Source organism: Corvus moneduloides, chromosome 2, assembly GCF_009650955.1.
Source record: "Corvus moneduloides isolate bCorMon1 chromosome 2, bCorMon1.pri, whole genome shotgun sequence".
Classification (NCBI taxonomy): Eukaryota; Metazoa; Chordata; class Aves; order Passeriformes; family Corvidae; genus Corvus; species Corvus moneduloides.
The window spans coordinates 97,633,361-97,651,182 of record NC_045477.1 but is presented as its reverse complement, the minus strand read 5'-3'; the positions used below and the strand labels follow the sequence as shown (position 1 = coordinate 97,651,182).

At 40.9% G+C, this 17,822-nt stretch overlaps 1 protein-coding gene across 7 annotated transcripts in view; it reads left to right on the top strand.

The window, feature by feature from the left end:
• MCF2L (MCF.2 cell line derived transforming sequence like) overlaps positions 1 to 17,822 on the top strand; it is a 156,765-nt gene continuing 138,943 nt past the window's right edge. For 5 of the 7 annotated variants that reach the window (XM_032100524.1, XM_032100522.1, XM_032100518.1 and 2 more), the window contains exons 1-2: positions 9,611 to 9,711; positions 10,534 to 10,735. In XM_032100524.1, coding sequence (XP_031956415.1) covers positions 10,558 to 10,735 — 178 coding nt within the window. In that variant the 5' untranslated portion in view covers positions 9,611 to 9,711; positions 10,534 to 10,557. Of the gene's footprint in view, positions 107 to 9,609; positions 9,712 to 10,533; positions 10,736 to 17,822 lie in introns of those variants that run through there. The other 2 variants (XM_032100515.1, XR_004238425.1) reach the window with 2 other exon arrangements.

The window sequence follows — 17,822 nt, the reverse complement described above, 5'->3', positions numbered from 1 at the left end:
CCTTCCCATGCCGCGGGCCCCGGCTGGAGGCGCTGCCCCACTCGCCCGGGCGAGCCGCTGAGCGCCGGCGGCAGCGGCCACCTGGTTCTCCCGGCAGGGCGCCGAGGTGAGTGAGGCGGGCGCCTCATGGCCCGCGGCAGCTCCGGCCGGCCCCGGGAGCGCCCCGGCCCGCGGGAGCCCGGGGGGAGCGGCGGCGGCCGGGCCGCGCCAGCCGGGTCACGGCCACGCGTGTCGGGGCGGCGCGGCCGCTCCGCGCTCCCCGGCGCTCTGCCGGGCGGCGTGCCTCTGCCCTCCTCTCTGCTTTGCCCCCCTCGGTTTCCGCGGGGATAGGTCCGGGCTGGGGGAGGAAGCCAAACAAAGGCAAACACGGTAACCTGCCTGAAAACGAGCGGACAAATGAAAACCGGAGCGCTCGCCACGGGATGCCCTCTCCTCCCAGGGGGCGTGGGGGAGGCCGGGGCTGCCCCTGCCTTGCGCTGTGGTAGTGCGAGCAGTGCTTGTGCTCTTGGGGTTGCTTCCCCAAATTGCATCTCCGGAGTGGAGAACCAAAGCGGTCTTTTGGTATGAAGAAGGTGTTTAGATGCGGGGTGTTGTTGACTAGTGTTACCTGCAATGGTTAATCGCAGGGACTATAAAAGAGGATGTTTCTGCCGCTTGTGGTGTTTATTTACCTTTTGTATTTCACTGGGGGTGAACTATTAAAATAAATTTGCCAGCTGCGTTTGTAGGTTTGGTAGTGGTTTTGTTGTTTTGGGATTATTATTTTTATTTTTTTTTTACTTCTGTTTCTTGTTGTACCTACAAAAGGAAGAAGACTTCAGTGTTTGTAATCTAAAAACAAGAAATAAAGGTTTATTTGAAGATATTTTTAGCCAAAAACCTTGAAAAGCAATTAAAAACTTTATCTGGATAGACTTGACAATGGTTACTGCCTATTTGCTCTTGTAAGCCCTTTATTTCCTTTATACAGTCAGTTTGATTTAGTGATTTCAGAATGACTGAGAATGTGAATAGCAGAGAAATAGAAAATCTCAGAAAGCAAATAAATAGAAGCCAAAATTGTTTTCTAAAATATTTTCTGTAGGTTGCCTTTTTGTGATAATTCTAAGTGTTTTTTGGAGTTTATTAGTACATACAGAGCTTTTTTGGCTTGGGGAGTGGAACAGTCAAATTAATGTTCAGTAGCAGGGTCTGTGTTTATTAAAGGTACTTACCCTGTGCAAGTTTGTTTAGCATTATAAAAGAGAAATAATACTATTCTGAAAAAAAGTAAAACATCATTTTAGTAGGAGTGGAGAGGAAAAAGATTTGATGTGGATCCTAATTCAAGAAGGTGCTAAAGCACCACCTGTGTCTAATAAAGGCACAGTGGTAGGGTAGAGACTTGAGCATTGTTTTTGTACTTGATGTTGCATGTCCTTTCTCGTGTTTTGGGCCTGGCTGCTGCCACATAACCCTCTTATCCATTCTTATCTTTTCTGTAGGGAGGTCTGGGTCACATGCACGTGATTTTTTTTTTTTTTTTCTGTTGAACTTTGCAATTCTTGTGCTTCAGATGGCTTCCAGATATTATATGCTTCACTGATTTGGGACTGGACTATACAAAAATAATTATGGAAGTTGCATGGAAAGGTCTTTCTTTTTTTAATGATGGAGGTCTGTAAAATCAGTCTTCAAGGCATCCACCTGTGTACACTGTTGAGGCTTTGCAGGAGCTTCAAAATAGCCACCAGATTTAATCGTCTTAAAACATACATCTACTTGAAACTTCGAATGCTGTGTTCCTTTCACAATTAAAGTTGTCAGTTTCTGTTTCTAACAAAATTACACTGTTGGGTAAATCTATAACAACTTCATTAGGAAGTATTCATCATGGTTACTTAACAGGAAATTAAATCCAAGTAGATCAGAAGAGAACTGGCCTCTTCTTTCCTGAAGCATTACCTTTACTTTGCACTTAGCTTCAAGAAATTCTGCAGGCACAGGACATTGGCAGTGCTCTCCATCTCTGTAGACAGGCAGTTAGGGAAGGTTTCTTGAGCCTTAGGAAACCTCAGCTATGTCTTTTTTCCCCTCTGTGTGTGTGACGGTAAAAGACTGAATGCTGAAGCTATGAGTCTTGAGGATTTTCTTGGTGGGTTATTGCAAAATGCTTTTGATCTGCCATGAGCTGGGGTTGGGGGGGGGGAGGAGGAAGAGAAGGGACATGTGGAGTAGATGTTCTGTGAGCCCTTTGAAACTGGACACCTATTATATGTTTGTCAGCAAGTCGGTGGTATGAAGTGACCCAAGTGATCTCTCAGAGACCTGTGTCGTCTGAGCTGAGCAAAGCACGTACTCCGGTTTTACGGTCACTGAACAAAGGCACTCTCCTTGGAGCTTTCTTCAGAGAAACGTCTTAGATGTTCCAGGTTTGATTTCAAGAGAAACTGCTAATATTACGATGCTTGTTCCCCTGATAAATTAAAAAACAGAACATGCCATGTACTCAGTGACCTTCAGAAAGAAGTGTATATTTTTCTTTCAGCTGAATTAGTCTAGGAGTTGGGATTTGCATGCTTGGCCACAGGTACCTCCGAGTTAAACAAATGGGATTTGTGTAGTGTCCTCATGCTGGCGGGCAGCATCTTGTGTTTGTCAGGGCTTTGTGCACGAAATCATGCATTGGTGAGATGGGAGATTGGGTTTATCATGACAACAACTCGAACAAGGGGAGATTTATCAGCCCCTTGAAATAAGGGGTCAAGTACAAAATCACCTCATTCTCCACAGAGTACTGCATAGCACTATCAGCTTCTATTGTGTTTCAGGCTTAATCTAAAAATGAAACCTGGCTTGTCATTCTCTGGATGTGAAATGTGATCTGAATAGATACAGTGAACTGTTCTAGAGCAGTATAAGCCACTCTCCATGCTGCTTCAGAGGACACCATGTTAAGGCCAGTATTTTATTTGACATCTCATGGATGGAAAGAGAAATGAGTGGGAAAGAAAGCTGGTGTGTGGGAGCAGTATGAGGAGGCAGAAGGAGAAGTTGAGATGTCTAATTCCAAGAGCTCAGTTTTCAGGAATGTAGGTGGTTTGGTGGGAGTTTTAAAGACCAAGAAAATTATGCTTTTGGTAATAATGATCCCTAGGCAACTGGAATTCTGTAATATGGAGATTTTTCACATTTACATTAACACTCCTCAAACTCTGACTTGTCTTTGGTTATATTCACTGAAAATACAGAAGTCTTGCACTCAGCATTGGACATCAAGTTTGTACAGAATGAATGACAAGCCACTTTTCAAATTCTATGTTGTATAAAAGTTGAGGCCCCCTTTTTTTTCCTGCGGTGGGTGCAAAGGGGAAATTAGGCATGTATAAGGTGCAGGTTTCTGAGGGACATGAGATGTAGCTCAGGTGAGGATGCTTACAGCCAGTGGAGGAGACGGAGGAGCTTCTGGCTTTGTCCATACCTCATTTCATTCCTGCATGGAGCTGTTGTTTCCTTGTCCTCCTGCTCTGCTCTGATGGTCCATGGATGGCTTGGTGTGCACTGGCCCTGTAGCTCTGAAAAAGAAGAGAATTTGGCTGAGTACTTGAAGCTCTTCCTGCACCTGTGTGCAGTGGTTGTTGTCAGGCAGTAGGGAAGGTTGCTCAAGTCTTGGGAACTCGGCTACCCTCTGTCATCTTAGGTTTATCTTTTTATTCTTTTTGTTAGAGGTCTTAAAATATAATGCACAGTTCTGAGTGGACTAACAAAAGATAAACTTCTTATGTCTGTCTGCCCCAAAAGAAGGAAAGAAGACAGGCGAGTGACTTCATTTAAGCTTGTAAGCATTCCTCAAAGAAGAAGTGGCTACCTATAGGATGAGAAGTTGAATAAATAAGAAAGCATTTCTCTTATGAAACACATTTGATTTTTTTTTCCTTTTTAGAGGCCTCAGGTTAGCTCTCACTAAATAGTCTTGCATTTTCTTTGGAATTAGTCTTTTCTACATAAGCTTGTTGATGACTTTTAATGCTTTGTGAAAGGCTTTTAAATAAAAAATGAGACCCTTTATCTTGAAGGACTACTTAGTATTCAAGTTAAAAGTTGATCACAGTACAGCTCCAAATGAGAAAAAATTTAGTCTTTAAATTGATTTTGACTTAAAACATGTGAGGGTATTCTGCATGCCCTAGAGAGAGATGAGAAAGGGGCTTTGTTGCTGATTTTTCCTCTTCATCTTTCTGAACAAAATATGAAAGGACTGGGAGAAGGGCAAGAGTAGAAATACAGTATCTCCACAGGCAGAACTTGAGTCATTTATTGGACTTTACTGAAATCCTAAAGTGTTTTATTGATTTTATGTGACTCATCCTTTGTGGCACTCTGTTGGTAATGTATACAAAAGTGGGACTTTTCATTATACAAACTTGGGTTCGTCTGCAGTTGCCTTGGACGCTCTGGAGTTGAAGTAAGGGGCTGATGAGCCTCAGAGGATGCACATATCTTACTCCAGGGAATGCTGAAATCATGTGGGTCAAGTAGGTTCTTAACTTAGACATCTCAGTTTCATGTCTGATCTTGGATCGGAGGAACCTGGGCTATAATGTGTGCTTGATGTATTTTGCACTTTCCCCTTGCAGGGGGCAATGGGAAGAATGGCTGGCCAGCATTGCAAAGAATAAAAATTGGAAAGAATGCTGCAGACCAGATACACGTACCTGAAATAAGGTTCTCATCAGAGCAATATTGACAGGTTTAAATGCCATTCAGTGTATTTTAATCCATTCTAAAATAAAGAAATACTACTATACAGATGTTGGTATTCAGTTCAGTCCAATTCTCCTGCAGAGACCTGCAGGATACATGGATGAGCTCTTACGTCGTCATCTGGACTCCACTACCTCTTTTGATGTGGGCGTACTGAGCTTGGTGAATTACTAAGTTTAAGCCTGCTATCCAGGCCAGATATGAAACAGTTTTTCTTTAAAGGCATTGGCATAAAGTGTCATCATGTATATGGAAAATAAGTGTGCAAAATCTTAGTAGATGCTAAATTAGGAGCAGTTTTCTCCACACAAATACATTTTATTTCTCAGTGACTTAAATGGAACAATGATGAAAGCACAGTAAAATGCTGCAATGATTAAATGCTGAGGGAGGTGATTCACAGGACAATCTGAAAATATCGGGCAAATAGTCTTAGAAGTGAGCTATATTTAAATGTTTGTGTTACACCTGACTAGAAATAATGCACTTCACCAGGGAAATGGCTGAAGAAGTTGCATCATTTGGCAGCAACAGTGATCTAGTAACAGTGCATGGATTCAGGGTGATGGGACCCTGGGAGGTGGGTTTAACTGCCTTGGAGGAGTGGCTGCAGAACATGGATTTCAGTTTCTGAGATAACTGTGTGCCTTATGTAATCTGGCTACATTTGAAGATAATAATTAACTACTGCCTTTGCAATGTTATTCTTAAATTAAAGGGGGATTTTGAATGGGCAACTGAAGTAAATTCAGTGAAGTGTGTGTGCAAAGTGATTGAAATAGCACTCTTGATTTCAAAAACTGTTCTTTTGTCTGAATTTCATAAGCAATGTTTCAGGAAGCACTTGAACCTTAATTAAGGAGTAATGTGGAGTTAAGAATTAAGGGTATTAAGAATATTATTACTTAAATACAGCTTTTGGGCCCACAGGTAGAGAGGTCCTGGCTGCGGTGAAATCTACCAGTGCCTTTGTGTCCTGACAAATTGATCCAAATTCTGCCCCTGCTTTTGCTTGGGTATTTCACCAACTTTGACATCAGCAATCTAGTTTAAAGCAAACAGAAAAACTCAAAAGCAGTATTGGTTCTAGCACATGAAACTGAGGTTCAGGAGCACTTGCTCAGATCTGTAAATGTCAAAAGGAGATTTTAGTCTTGGGCTTTTTTCTTGGCGTATCAGCCTAGTTTTATGCTGGCTGAGGGTATGAGTTTATCTTTGGATGTTTTGAAATAGTAAGAAAATGATGCAGTGTCACTGCAGTGATCTAAGTGGAGATATATCCATGAGGGATGCTTTGACTATTTGGAACATCTTGTATTAGCTCATAAACCAAAAGAAAAAGATGGTTTGGGGTTTCTTTTTTCCTCTCCTTTTTATGTTTTCCTTTTTCTAGGCAATCTTGGTCAAGTAGTTTTATGAATGTGCAAGCTGCCTCTCTCCATGGAAGTGTGACAAACATATACAGTGACTATCTCTCTTGTATGTATTTCTCCAACTTCTTTGCCCCCAGAGTTCCTGCTGTGTTGGCTTGAGAACTAAGTTTACATTACTGCTCTTAAAATAAAGATGATCAGTGGATCAGAAAATAATTAAGGATTAAGGTCATAAATTAAGTGCATGTCTTTAACTGCATGTTTGTATATAATTATTTCTGCTAATCTTCAGGAGTTTCCATTCCTTAAGGAAAGGCAGTAAATTAAAAAGATATTCCTTGAGTAATTTGCTCACTCCTGAAGCACAGATCCAGCTGCTTTTCAGTTCACCTTGCACAGGAGCTGGGAGAAAAACTGCTGGAAGTTTCTGGGATTCTTGTTTCCTGCAGAGAAGACTTCCCCATCTCTGCCCCAGTTCTTGGGGTAAAAAGTTCTGGACTGGATAACTTTAACTTTGCTAAGTGGCTTTAAGAAGCAAAATCTATTTAATGTCTCAGATGTAAGGGTAATTGAAAGAATTCCCCCTGCTCCCACAGAATTAAAAAAAAAAAATTGAATTGCTATGAAGTGCTTTTTTTATGAAACCCTCTGTGCTGCTTAGGTACCTGCATGTGGACACTTGTGCCAGTTGTTGCACATGGCATGCCAGACAGTTGTAGAGGCAGAAGCAGCTTAAAACTATGTCCTACTTGCTACATACATTGTTTACTAGCAGAATGTGCATTAGTACAGCTGGAGTGTTTGCCACTTTCTGTGTGACAGGAATGATGTGTGCAGTGAACCTGTCCAGTTCAGCAGCTATAGAAAGAGATGAGCAATTTGCTTTTAACTCCATTACCCATTGTCTGACAAACACTGCAAGGCTTCAAAGTCTGGAAATAGGCAAAGGGAGAACTGAGGAAATGGCAATATGTTGGCTAAAATAAAACAAAATTGCTCTCTTTAAACTGGGGAGAAGTTGCACCTTGCTGTAATACTTGAAGAATGTTTTATCTGGAAATCTTCTCTTCTGTTAAAGTATTGTAGTAAGTGCCAGAGAGAGTACTTGATTCTTCATGGGTGATTCCTGAGGGATCTGGAGCTAAATAATGTGTCTTTTTTTGCCTCTTTTTAAACAGATAACTCCATTTAAAAAGCCTTCTTAATATAAAAGACTTTATTTTGTTCAAGTCTATAAAACTGACACCTTCAAATGTAATATAGAGAATGCAGACTTATGTCATTGTTAATATCCATTGTCTGGAGTGATACTTTTACTCAATTTATTCAGCAGCTAGAAACAGATACACTAGAAACACTTGGATTTTGATGCTTGCAGGACAAATGAAGATTGACCATGCATCTTATCTTAAAAGCATTAAATTTGCCCAGGGAGATACATATCACCCCTACTTGGGCCTAGTGTTTTCCAGATAGACTTGGAAAAGCCTGTCAGGTCCCTTGTGCTTGGAGATTTGGACTGTTATTTTTCTTGCTTATATGCCTTCTGGTGGAGAGTTGGAACAAACCCATCTCTGGATTGGTGTAATTTCCTGAAGAGAACAGGGGAAGCAAGGACAGGTATCCTGGGAAGAATATAGGGATGCAGTCCAGTTGTAGGGTTGTGTTGAGGAAGGTCAAGGTAAAACTGGAGCTGAACTTGGCAAGGGATGCAAAGAGCAGCAAGAAGGGCTTCTACTGGTATGTCAGCCAAAAAAAGAGAAGTCAAAGAAAGTGTACCCCTGCTGATAAGCAGGCCTGGCAAACTGGTAACAATGGATGAGGAGAAGGCTGAGGTGCTCAGGCTTCACTGGCAGCCTCTATTCCCACGCCTCTCGAGTAGATGAACTGCAGGATGCGAACCAGGGCAGCAAAGTCCCTCACACTGTAGGATAAGATCAGGTTTGTGCCCACCGGAGGAATTCAAATGTATGGGACCTGATGAGATGCATCCCAGAGTCCTGAGGGAACTGGCTGATGTTGCCAAGCCATGCTGCATGATTTGAAAATTCATGGCAGTCGGGTGAAGTCCCAGGTGACTGGAAAAGGGAAGACATTGTATCCATCTTCAAAAAGTGTAGAAAGGAGCACCCTGGGAACTACTGACCTGTTATCCTCCCCTCACCCTTCCCCATCATGGAACAGATCCTCCTGGAAGCTGTGCTGAGGCACATGGAGGACAGGGAGGTGTTTAGGGACAGCCAATATGACTTCACCAAGGGCAAGTCCTGCCTGACCAACCTAGTGGCCATCTATGATGGAGTGGCCACGACAAGTGACAAGGGAATGGTTACAGATGTCATTTATCTGGACTTCTGTAAAGCCTCTGACATGGTGCCCCACAACATCCTTCTCTCTAAACTGGAGAGAGATGGATTGATGGGGGACTGTTCAGTGGATGAGGAATTGGTTGAATGGTCATATACAGAGGGTGGTGTCAAAGGCTCAGAGTTGTGATGGACATCAGTGACAAGTAATGTCCCTCAGGAGTCTGTATTGGGATCAATGTTATTTAATATCTTCACTAGTGACAAAGGGATCAAGTGCACCCCCTGCAAGTTTGCAGATGACACCAAGCTGAGTGGTGCTGTTGGCGCATTGGAAGGACTAGATGCCATCCAGAGGGACCTGGACAAGCTTGAGGAATGGGACCCTGGGAATCTCATGTGGTTTAACAAGGCCAAAGGCAAACTGCTGCACCTGGGTGAGGGCAACCACTGGTATCGATCTGGGCTGGGGAATGAACACCTCAAGAGCAGCCATGCTGAGAAGGACTTGGAGGTGCTGGTGGATGAGACAGTGTCCAGGTGCTGCTGGACACAATCCAGCCATGTGCACATGCAGCCCAGAAAGCCAGTTGAATCCTGTGCCACATCAAAAGCAGTGTGGGCAACAGGTTGAGGGAGGGGATTCTGCCCTTCTGTCTGGTGAGACCTCACCTGGAGAGCTGCATCCAGCTCTGGGATTCCTAACATAAGGAAGATGTGGACATGTTGAAGTGAGTCCAGAGGAGGGCCATGAAGTTCGTCTGAAGGGCTGGAGCACATCTCCTGTGAAGACAGCCTGAGATGGTTGGGGTTGTTCAGCCTGGAGTAGAGAAGGCTCCAGGGAGACCTTACAGCACCTTCCAGTACCTAAGGGAGCCTGTGGGAAATCTGGAGAGGGACTTTCTACAAGGGCATGTTGAGATAGAACAAGGGGTAATATTTTTAATTGAAGAAGGATTGATTTTAGATGAGATGTAAGAAAGGTGGGGCTTTTTGTTTTGTTGGTTTTCGGTTTTTTTTTACTATGGGGCAGTGAGACACTGGAACAGGTTGCCCAGAGAAGGGGTAGATGTCCCATCCCTGGAAACATTCAAGATCAGGATGGACAGGGTTCTGAACAACCTGATTGAGTTAATCATTGCAGGAGGATCGGACTTGGTGACTTTTAGAAGTCCCTTTGAACCTGAAGTATTCAATGATTCAACTTTTCGAAGTTCCCAACTACCTTTTAACAACTACTACGTATCTGGAAAGATCAAGATGTTTCCTCATGTGGATGAAATCTTTCACGGTTAATGCTGTTTTAGCTGTTATTTCAAGGAGGGGGTGATTTTTGTTTATATTAAAAAACAAGCGCCCCTGTAGTTCTCTGGCATAAACTGAGAAACCTGCAGGTGTTTAGGGATGTGCTTGCTCTCTTACCGGGAAACACACATAAGAAGCCTCTGGTAATTTCTAGCTCCTGCTAGGCTAAGGGAACTGTTGCCCCTTCTGCTCAGGAAGAGGGTAGCAGTGAAGGACCTGGGTGCTGTGTCAGAAAAAGGATCTCCTCTTCCTGCCAGATTTCAAGTCTCAAGGTTTCATTCAGTTAATTTGTTTTTGAAAACTTTGTACTGTAATTTCAGCCCCCCATATAATGGCAATCATAGTACCTTGTCCTTTTTTATCATCATTTTATTCTTTCACTTTTTTGACAACCTGTGTTCTCATGTGTTCTTTCACCTAGTTAAACTTGGTTTTAGAAGGTGCTTGTAAGATAAATATTGATTCATTCTGCTGAAATTACAGAGTGATATTGATTTTTTTTTTGTCTTTATGCAGCTCACATGTGATTTGATACTTGTATATGTTTTTTTTTTCTTTCCTTTGTTTTTTATATTGGCTTCCTGACCTATGATATAAGCATTTTGAGAAACGGAACTTGAACATTTTACTTTGGGTATTATACCATGGATGGCTATTGTAAACTGCGTATTTTTTCTTCAAATAAAATCAAAGATATGATAATGTGTATATAATTGTCATCCTTAACATCTCAGCCTCTTCTTTCAAGTAGCTAGGTTTTTTCTTTATGTTTTGCAGCAAATGATTTTCTGTTTGTTGTTCTATTTCAGAAATCAGCTCACAGAGTTTTCATGTCTGACTACTGGTATCGGACTCTGATCCTGTGCAAAGAAACTGGAAGCTGCAACTGTTTTGCGACAGCCAACCAGCCTAATGAAGAGAAAGAAGAAGATACAAACCATCAGGTTGTGGTGCCAGATACCATGCAGCTTGTGCAAGATAAGCAGGAGGTGACAGAAATCATGGCAGGTGAGAAAAATATAGCATATTTTGAAACTGTCCTGCTGGCTGCCAGACTGTTAAGAAGAGGACTGATGGCTTCAAGAATTTTAGCAATTGTATCTCGTCTCTAACAATGAGAGTAGGGTAGGGAGCCCTACTGGAATAGCTGAGTGTTCACTCGGAGGGGCTGATGTCACCATGAAAACAGATGTTTAATAGCAGCCAGTGAAAACCTGTACTCGGGAGGACTGATGCTTGTTATAAGAAATTAAAATAATTCCATAAATTAATCGTTTAGCAAAAAATAGCCATCCCAGAGAAACCTGACCTACCTTCCTACAGTTTTAAAATCATAGTTTTGAGAAACTGCTGAGAAGCAAGTAAAAAAAATACCTCTGCACCATATGACGTTGCTTTTGTTGCTGTGGACCATAGGCAGAAAACTGTAGTGAGTGCTAGCTTATAGTTACTGGGACTAAGATTACTTTTTTTCTTACTGTACCATCTGATCTTATATTTACCCATCCAGGAGGTTGTCACATAGTTCATATATGAATGGAACCTTTGCCTAGTGCAGATGGTCTGTAATTTTATAATTTGATTAGCAGTTGCATCTGACGGCATCTGTTTTTTATTAACAAATCTTCATTTCATTTTGAAAAACGGTTTTATAAAGCCTCATTAGAAAATACCTAAACATATTTATGCAAACCACTCAAAGTTGGAAAGATGTTCCAAAACTGGAAAGGTGGAATTCACTAAAATACAGTTTTGCATTTAATATACAATTATAAAACAGGATATGACTCCTTTGTCCTAAAAGAAAAACAGCTCATTCTTTCAGCTGGAATGAACTAATGATGTTGCTACTACAGAATGATTCATATTCTGCTCTGACTTAACAGGAAGTAGTGATTACTCTAATCATTCTGCTTTTGTACCAGTGACGTCTCAGCCAGAATGAAATTTCTTTTGAAGGCAACAAGGAAAGATGCAAAAAAACCCAGCAGTAATTCCAGAGGATGATGTCAGGGTTGATCAGATATGATTTCTGTGGAAATCAGGCATGTGTATCTAGACTACAAAAGAAAACTGAAGGGAAATCACACATATTCTGACCTTCTAGTGGAGATCTGTGCTAGTTAAGGAAGAAGGTGAATATCTGCTTGTTTCAATTTTCTTGTTGTCCATAACTGTTAGAATAAGAGCAAGAAAATGTGAACTTGATTCCTGTAGAGAAAATTAGACTGAATTGGGGCAATTGTTGAACAGACTACTTAAAAAGTTTGTGCAGTCTCTAGCTTGTTCTTAATGAAATCTCTAGGGAAACAAACCACTGCTAGAGGTGAGCAGGGTGTACTTGGTTCCATCTCAGGGCTTTAAGCTAGGCTAAGAGCACTGTGCTTCTGTGGTGGAAGAAGAAGAAAGAAACAGGTCCTGGGAAGGCAGGCCTTGGAAGATTAAGTCAGAGGAAAGATAGTTCTGTTTTGTGTCATCTGGAGGGTTTCAAATGGGAAAGTGCTACTTACCCTCCCCAGAATTTCAGGGGAGAGCTGTGTTGAGTTCAAAGTTGTGTGTGTATTCTCTGCTGAAATGCCAGCAAGTCAGTGGTTGACTGGTTTGTCTACAAAGGAAGCTTAGTAAACTGCAGGGATTGAAAGGAAAGCAGTGGAGGCAGACCAGGAGCAGAGTGCAGAGATGTACTTCATAGGCCTGAGACTGCCTAGAATAGCCTGCACACACTTCCCTGTGCTAATTTCATCTTTTAGCTGTAGCTGCTGCCCTTCTGTCACTGTAGTGTATGTGGAAGGGACATGAGCTTTAGTGAAAGAAGTTCTTGGTTATATCATGACAGCTGAATTACAAGCCATTAGTTGAAACTGCAAAGTACCTGATGATACTCTCTATCCCTGGAAAAAGTGGGATGTAGTTTTCAAAAAAAGGTCTGTTTGTTTTCTTTTGACTTGAAGACAACGGTGTGTAGACTGGGAAAGGAGCTTTCCCAGAACTAGGCAGAGACTATATGAGAAACTTGGTGGCAGATAATTTCTGCTAAAGTTCATAAATTTTACAGCTAAATGAAGTATGAAAGCTTTTCTGTGCCATAATTAATTTTTTCTGTTGGTAAAGGGATCCATAGTGCCTTGCTCTGTGAAACTAATCCTTTTAGTCTTGTAGTGGGAAAAGGCAGAAAGAGAGATGCTGCCATGGAAGATAATGTTGGAGTCCTCTCCCTTGTCTATTTTTGACTTCTGAAAGCAAATGTGAGGGGTGTTAGTCTCCCATGCAGACTAATAATACTGTATGATGGAGAGCATCTTTCTGCTCTTATTTAAACCATATGTTGCTGTTGCTGAAGTTTTAATTCCCTCTCCCTCCCCAGGAACTCATCTGCTGTGCTATTGATACCATATTAACAGCAATATTTTACTGCAGTGTCTTCCTAGAAGTTACAATTAAGATCAGGTCTTCATTGTGTCTCTAAGTTTGCACACAGAGAGAAGATACTGCATCTTGAAAGCTTTAAGGGTTGAGCTTGAAAGCATGCAAAATTCAGCTTGAGGCAGAGCACAAGTGAGATGGAAGCTTAATAACATCAGCCCAACTTGTGTGTACTCTTGCCTCAATTTACCCGATTTTTGGCATTCTTGCATCTGAAATTACAAGGCAGCTGAAAAGACAGCAAAGTGACTGTGATGTGCCAATTCTAACACTTGTAATAGTGCTGCAAAACACAATATCAGCTGTTGCACTCACAGGCACTTGAAATGCTCATCTGTTACACTCGTGCTCTTTGAAAGAAATGTGCATGGTACCATCTCAAAGTGTTAAATTGCATTGTTTTCCATACATAAACACCATTTTAGGTACTGCACAATGGCGTTACTGAAGGTGACAGTTTTAACTGAATTATATACAGCTGCAACATCACTGCAACAGGATGCACAGGGTACATTATCGAGGCCACTGATGACTCATCACCTGCATCAGAAGGGGGAAAAACCAACATTTCTCTTAAACACTTGTACCTCTGGTAACTTCAGTTATACTCAGAGCCCACAGTATAACTTCAGCTACATGTATTAGCCCTTTACTTCCACTAGTCAGAACTGTATGAATACAAGATTTCAAAAGTAATGTACAATGGAAACATTGTAGCTATTCATTGTTACAATAATTATACTGTTTCAAATTAGGTGACTTTTCAGAAAAACAATAGTTAATTCTGTTTGGATTGAGTCCTTTCTGTTCCTTGATAGTGTACAAAGACAATCTTTAAAAATCTTAATTACAAACTAAGAACTCAAAACTGTCTCTTAGAAGCTGCATTTATTGGTAGCTAGAAGAGTGCCACTGCATTTTTTTGGGGAGAAATCTTTCATTTATGCAATATATTTAGAAAGTTCCTTTGTTCTTGGAGCTGTTTTATATTCTCCAAGAAGCTTTATCAGGTTCAATGTCTTAATAGAATTTTGATTTTAATTGGCAAAGTTGTACATTACAGCATGCTTCCAGTAACAACTTGATGAAATGTTTCTTTTCAGGGGATAACTTATAAACTAGATGAATATAGCTAGAAGGTATATGTGAAAAATGAGGCTATGAATATCACACTAAGTATTTTTATGAGGTTGTTTGTGTACACAAAAATCCCAACTAAAATGTCAAGACCAAAATTTGTGAGGCAGTTGGAGATTTCCTCTTTGTTAAAATTCCAAGTGCAGCTACAAGACCGCTTCGTTTCATGGGCATGACTCCAGTGTACTGTCATCTGATTAACGCTGGTACGTCTTCCGTGGAAGGAAGATGGCATTACAGACTTCTCAGTCTGTCGTGCAGGTGCTAAATAGCCCATGACCTTTTCTACCTTTAAATACAAGCCAACTAGGGCAGCAGTCTCTAAGCTATAATACACAAGCCACTTAGTGATACACGGTCCTGCACGTAGCTGGGAGCTATTGTTATCCCTGGTGGCATCTGCCACAATGCTCAAGGAGGGGGAACCTGGGATTTGTTTTCTTTTTTTATGAACATTGATCTGGGCTCAACATAATTTTTTGGCAGAAAAGGGTATTTGTTTTGCTGTGCACTTTTCTTCGTCTGCTTGGTGTCAGTGGGTTGTCCTTTAAAGACTGGTTCTGTTTTGCTGTGGAGCTTTTAAGAAAATCCATGTAGAGCTTTCTGTTTGGTACTAGTGTTTTGATTGATGTGAAGTGCATGTCCAAGTAAGATACAGCAGATATTATGTGTACAGTGTTAGCATTTCCCATTGTTGGTGGCTATTTTCTTATAAATGTGTTTACAAGCCTGTTCCCTTACTGGCTGTAGGACTGGTACCAGTTTCAGCATGTGTGTGTGAGCTAGTGTTTTTATGTGTTAGCTAAAGGAGCAGCTTTTTATTAAAACTGAGTTTCAGCTGAGGGAATGTGGCAAATTCTTATGAGCTTTATTCCTCAAAACGAGACATGTTTAAAGCTAATTGGAATAATCTGTCTAACAACATGGAAAAAAAAAAAAACCTTTGCATGGTAAACCTCTCTGTGTTGTGTTGCTGCTTTGAGTAATAGAGCAGTGAAATCCAGTCTGATTAAAATCAGTAGGAGTCTTGTCAGGATTTTCGTCTTAAAACTTCTAAGCTATACAAGTTAACCACCCTCTTAAATGAAATTGATATTAAACATCTTACTCTAATTCCTTATTTCTGGGAATTACAGCAGATATGGAATATATAAAAATAACTTCTTGTTCAGTTCAAGAAGTCAGAGTGGGAAAGCTTCACTAGTGTAAAAAGGTATAAAATGAGCTACACAGAGGTAGTTTGGTAATGTCAGGACTAAAATTCAGTGTGTGTATATATGTGTGTGCGTCTATCTGTCTATCTATCTATCTATCTTTGTAATTAAGTGCCACACTTGATGGATTTTCAGTTCAGCTGCTGCTTGCTGAAAAGAACATTTTCAGGAAATGGTCCTGCCTGAAATTGCTCTTAGCCTTTATCAAAGGCATAAAAGCATTTTTAATTTTTTCTTCAAAGTTTTTTGAACTCTGTTGACAAATATTTCAGAGAGATGTCGCAAGCACCATGTGCCACAGTGGCATATACATCACAACTTTTAATGGTGTATTGGAAATATCTTTGCTGCATTGTTACACTTCTACTTCTTCCCCTGTTTTCTGTTATAATGAGCAGCCTGGACACAGCATTTGCTATTCTTTCTATTCTCCCATTTCCTAGAGAGTGATTTACTTTTCAGAAAGAGTTTTGCTGGAGTTCCTTGTTAGCTGGATATTGCATGAACTTGGGAGGTATAGCTGGAGATCTGTCAGCCTGACTGCCTTCATCTCTCTGTGCTTGGGGAGCTTCTTGCCAAGGGAGAGGCAGACACCAATCATCTGTACAAGCAGCAAGGACTTTTTAAGATAAAGTTGAGGGAAACTATACCTGCTTTGTTCTGTGTGGTGCTCAAAACACTTCCACGGTAAGATGTGATGAATGCAAACTGAAATTTGGAATTTCCTCAAGTAGTGGCATTTTTATGGGACATAGGGAGGTGTGAAATTATTCTCTACCGACATTAAACCAGTGAAAGTTAATACAACTTTCTTGGCTTTATATATTTTAGTATTATGTAGTTATAGGTGTTCTTTGGTTTATAACCTATTTGAAATGTATAGCCAGATGGAAATCAGAATGGAAAGCAGTAACATTTAGTTTATTATGAAAATTCCTAGCTTTTGTCATGCTTCTGAATGTAGTGAATCTTTCTCTTTTTATTTAAACCATGCTTTGCTTTTCAGATATTCTCAGTGCAGGATGAAGCAATAGATGCTTGCTGAAACTAAAGCAGGAAAGCTTTGTCACTTCTGTTTAGTCCCTGACATGAGTACCTTTGTGCTTCTGGTGCCTCAGGTGGCCCCAAAGAAATTGGAAAAGTGCCTAAGCAGCAGTATAATTGAAATTCAGGAGGGGTTACATGTCTAACCTGCTTAGGCATTCTGTAAATCCCATTTTCCTGCATCTGTAGGCAGTGGATATCTTTGTAAATCTGCTTGATTATAATAACTAAACAGAAAAAACCCAAACTCTATATTAGAAACTGGCTTATTCTTCTGCAAGGGCAGGCTGCTTGCTGGATTTGGCACTTGCTCCTCAGGCCGGGAAGATGGGGAAGTTGTGAATGTAAATGTTAGGTCCTGGATAGGTGCAGTAGAAACCATCTGAGTGACAAGGTCTCACATGCTTAATATCATTTCAGCATCATCTACATATCTGTAGGGTAAAATGTGGGGTTACATAGACTCACTGGCTTCCAGCTGGACTGTTTGTGCTGGACCATTTGTTATGGAAATGAATTGCTTTGCCTCAGTTCTAGCCAATACCCAGATTAGGTGTTGGGTTCAGTTGTTGCCTCTGGCGATAAGGAATTACTCAGGGCTGTTTCATGCAAATGCACAGATTTTCTGGGGCTAATCAATGCACTCTCTTTTAGTGTTTAGGAAGTCAAACCCTCCTTGCATAGGCGGAGGGAACTTTGGTAACAGAAAGAGTTGAGAATAATGAAATAAAATATTGAAGTTTCTTTTCAACTCCAGTTTTGCTTTCTGCTATAGCTGGAAGCAATTTAAGTTGTTTAGTGAGAAGCTTTATTTTCTCAGCTCAGCTTATCATACCTGCTTAAGCCTATTTGTTGGTCATAGGGGGCATTAGAAAAATTGTGATTCTTCAAAGTTATTTGTTGCACATAATTCGATTATTGTAGTCTTCAAATGTCATCTAAACTAATTACTGAACAGACTAATATATTTTCCATTGACATTGCTGAACGACTCTGTATAGAGAAGACAGAAGTATCTGGAGTCTGTCAGTTAAAGTTCTCTGCTGTCAAATTTGTGCAACCTGTTTTGTAAAGACTTACTGGGGAAATACACATTTTACTAAGTGTGTGGAGGAAGGAGGGGAAGGCCTTTTGGTATCCCTGTGAGATGTGTCACTTCCATCCAAAAATCATCTTGGGAAAAAACAGCTACACTGAAAATGATGGATTCAGTGGAAAATAAGCCCCCTGGGATTAACTGCTGCCAAGGAAACATGGCCAAAAGGTGAAGGTTTTGG